We start from the raw sequence: 2,856 nt of genomic DNA, 5'->3' as shown, positions 1-2,856 counted from the left end.
TGAAAGCTGATGAACACAAGTCTGACATCACGTTTCTGATCTGAGCCAATCATAAAAAGCCTAATCACTGAAGGCTTTGCCTAGTTTTAATGACATTCTGCTGATCTGGCCTTGGATCAAAGCCAAAGTAGCTGAAATTAAGACATTTTTCTCGATTTGGGGCTTTTAGACAAATACCAAGCCTCCAGTAATTTATCACACTTTTTGCTTTTATTTAATTGATATTCAGAACAACATTATGTGTGATATTTAAAAGAGATGAAAAGTAAACAGGAACTCTTTTAGGATCTGTCGAATCAGACATTCCTGAAGAGGAAGAGAGGAGGGCGGGACATGCAGGTGCACAGGTGTATAAATGAAGCTCAGGTGAGAGTCAGGCATCACAGCGGGACTGGGAGACTGAACGCACACACACACACACACACACACTCTGAAGGGAAACCTGAGAACAGGTGAGAGCCTTTTGCACTGGCAAAACTTTTCCCTTTTTGCTTTCATTCTCTGAGACCTCTCTTTGTTAGATTCTCAGACACTCTTCTCATTTATATTTTACTCTCTGTGCAAAAAAGTAAATGATTTAAAAAAAGCAGGAAAGATTGTCAGCCTTTTCTAACACCGGACTGATCACCTTTGCTCAGCCTGTGAAGATGATTAAGGGACTATTGTCAGTGTTCTTGGTTCTTGTGGTCGTGACTTCCACCACTGGGAAGCCAGAGAAAAGCCATGACAAGGTTGCGGTGAAGAAGGAGAAACGAATTCCTCAGACTCTCTCCAGAGGCAAGTATATGGATGTTTTTTCTTTTCCCCCTTTTGTTTATTCTTATTTGCGTCCTTCTTTTTCAATTGCCTCCTTCCACGATGCTCATATTACCTGAACTCAAATTGCGAGAAAGCTCTGTGCTTCTTTGTGACTTCTTGCTGTTTCTTCTTCTCAGGATGGGGTGATCAACTGATCTGGGCTCAGACCTACGAGGAGGCACTCTTCTTGGCACGCTCACAGTAAGAAAGGTTTAATTTCCTCAATCTAGAAACATTTGTAGGCAATGATTTATAGGCACATCCAGGATGAGTTTTTGAACCATTTCTTATGAATGACGAGAATGAATTACTGGAATTTGCTTCATTGTCCAGTATTTTTTTTTTTTACAAGCATTTTAGTATAATAGTTGAAATAGATTTAAAAAAAAAACCAAACAACCAAAAAACTCTTACTTACTCTGTTCTATCAGCATTTTGAGGCCCTAATGGCACATCCAGGATGAGTTTATCAACCATTTCTTTACTAAAAACTAACATGATGCTTTGGAATTTACTTCATTGTCCAATACCTTTTACAAGGACTTTGACATACTGTAGTATTTGCTCAAATGATCACCTCAGCCATTAAACATGCTGCTGTGAATGATTGCTAGACACTATTTCATCTTGTCAAGTGTGACTCCATTTGAGCCATGTTTTTGAGAAAACTCTAATGCTATTTCGACAGGAACAAGCCCCTGATTGTCATCCTCCACTTGGAAGAATGTCCACACAGCCAGGGTAAAGTTCTATATTATGATCCTGCACATCAGGAATTTCATATCTGTTAAAGTTTAAGGGGTTATTTGTGCGTTACAATTTAGGTCAACCTCCTTGCCAAATATTAGGTGAGCAAATATTTGTTTTATTACTTCACCAGCCCTGAAGAAAGCTTTCGCTGAGGATAAAGAGATCCAGAAACTAGCCGATGAGGACTTCATCCTTTTGAACTTGGTGGTGAGTCTTTAATCTTTAAACTTTAATGTATTTCTCTATGGATGAAGCGAAAAGGATGTGACGCTATGAATCTATGCCTTACAGTATGAAACCATAGATAAGCACCTGTCTCCTGATGGGAAGTATGTTCCCAGAATCATCTTTGTCGGTGAGTGTGTTATACCTGAAAGATGACTCTTTTGGATTTTTTTTAACCAAATGACAAAGCGAATAAAAATATCACTTTACCTTTTTCCAGATCCCTCAATGACTGTTCGTGCCGACATCACTGGCCGCTACGGCAACCGCTTGTACGCCTATGAGCCTGGTGACATGAAACTCTGTAAGTGGACTAATTTTATTCTAATTTATTATACTTCCAATTTTAGGACAGTCATTAGAAATGATCTTCCACTGATTTACATTTTTATTCACTCCAACAGTGCTGAACAACATGCTCAGAGCCAAGAAGCTCTTGAAAACAGAGTTGTAAAGTGCAACCTCATGATGCCTTCCATCCTGGAATGGATTTTCTCCCTCATTTAGAATTTATGGTTATTATTCTGCTATAATGCTGTAATTGTAATGCACTGGAACTCTATGAAGTCATTTTTTGGATGTGTTTTGTTTTGAGATTCTGTTACTATCAGCCTTATAGACCCGGCTTGTCATCTAATGTACTGCATCAGGGATGCGTTTGTTTTGGATAAATAAAGAACAATTGTGCTAAACTCTGCTGTTGTGTCTTTGTTAGGAAAGAAATGAGCACCACACTCACATTTGCGGCATCCTTGCTAGTAAATAAGTAGCTGCATTATGGCTGTTTAAACAGGCATGATTAAACTATTTTACCCATTTTGTAGCCCTGGGCGGTGGGTGGGGGTGGGGTGGGGGTTCTACATAATAATAATAATAATAATAATAATAATGATTCTAGGGCGGCATGGTGGTGTAGTGGTTAGCGCTGTCGCCTCACAGCAAGATGGTCCGGGTTCGAGCCCCGTGGCCGGCGAGGGCCTTTCTGTGCGGAGTTTGCATGTTCTCCCCGTGTCCGCGTGGGTTTCCTCCGGGTGCTCCGGTTTCCCCCACAGTCCAAAGACATGCAGGTTAGGTTAACTGGTG

The 2,856-nt window shown here is 40.3% G+C and overlaps 1 protein-coding gene across 2 annotated transcripts; it reads left to right on the top strand.

Moving 5' to 3' along the window:
• The first annotated feature begins 353 nt into the window (after window positions 1-353).
• agr2 (anterior gradient 2) lies at window positions 354-2,465 on the top strand. Of its 2 annotated transcripts, none has more exons than XM_060904049.1 (8): window positions 354-452; window positions 639-777; window positions 936-999; window positions 1,487-1,539; window positions 1,679-1,755; window positions 1,840-1,903; window positions 1,994-2,077; window positions 2,178-2,465. In XM_060904049.1, the coding sequence occupies exons 2-8, from the start codon at window positions 648-650 to the stop codon at window positions 2,225-2,227; spliced, it is 522 nt and encodes a 173-aa protein (XP_060760032.1). In that variant the 5' UTR covers window positions 354-452; window positions 639-647; the 3' UTR covers window positions 2,228-2,465. The 2 variants fall into 2 exon arrangements, with proteins under 2 accessions (XP_060760032.1, XP_060760033.1); XM_060904050.1 differs by having other exon boundaries at window positions 389-452; window positions 570-777.
• The last annotated feature ends 391 nt before the right edge of the window (window positions 2,466-2,856 follow it).

Source organism: Neoarius graeffei, chromosome 22 (assembly GCF_027579695.1).
Source record: "Neoarius graeffei isolate fNeoGra1 chromosome 22, fNeoGra1.pri, whole genome shotgun sequence".
Lineage (NCBI taxonomy): Eukaryota > Metazoa > Chordata > Actinopteri > Siluriformes > Ariidae > Neoarius > Neoarius graeffei.
This window is presented reverse-complemented; position numbering and strand designations above follow the sequence as displayed.

Bases quoted from the DNA above. Each gene is read 5' to 3' on its own strand.
- agr2 (XM_060904049.1), top strand. From the start codon at position 648: ATGATTAAGGGACTATTGTCAGTGTTCTTGGTTCTTGTGGTCGTGACT. The intron at 778-935 runs GCAAGTATATGG...TCTTCTTCTCAG, and splicing joins TCCTCAGACTCTCTCCAGAG to GATGGGGTGATCAACTGATC. The intron at 2,078-2,177 runs GTAAGTGGACTA...TCACTCCAACAG, and splicing joins GCCTGGTGACATGAAACTCT to TGCTGAACAACATGCTCAGA.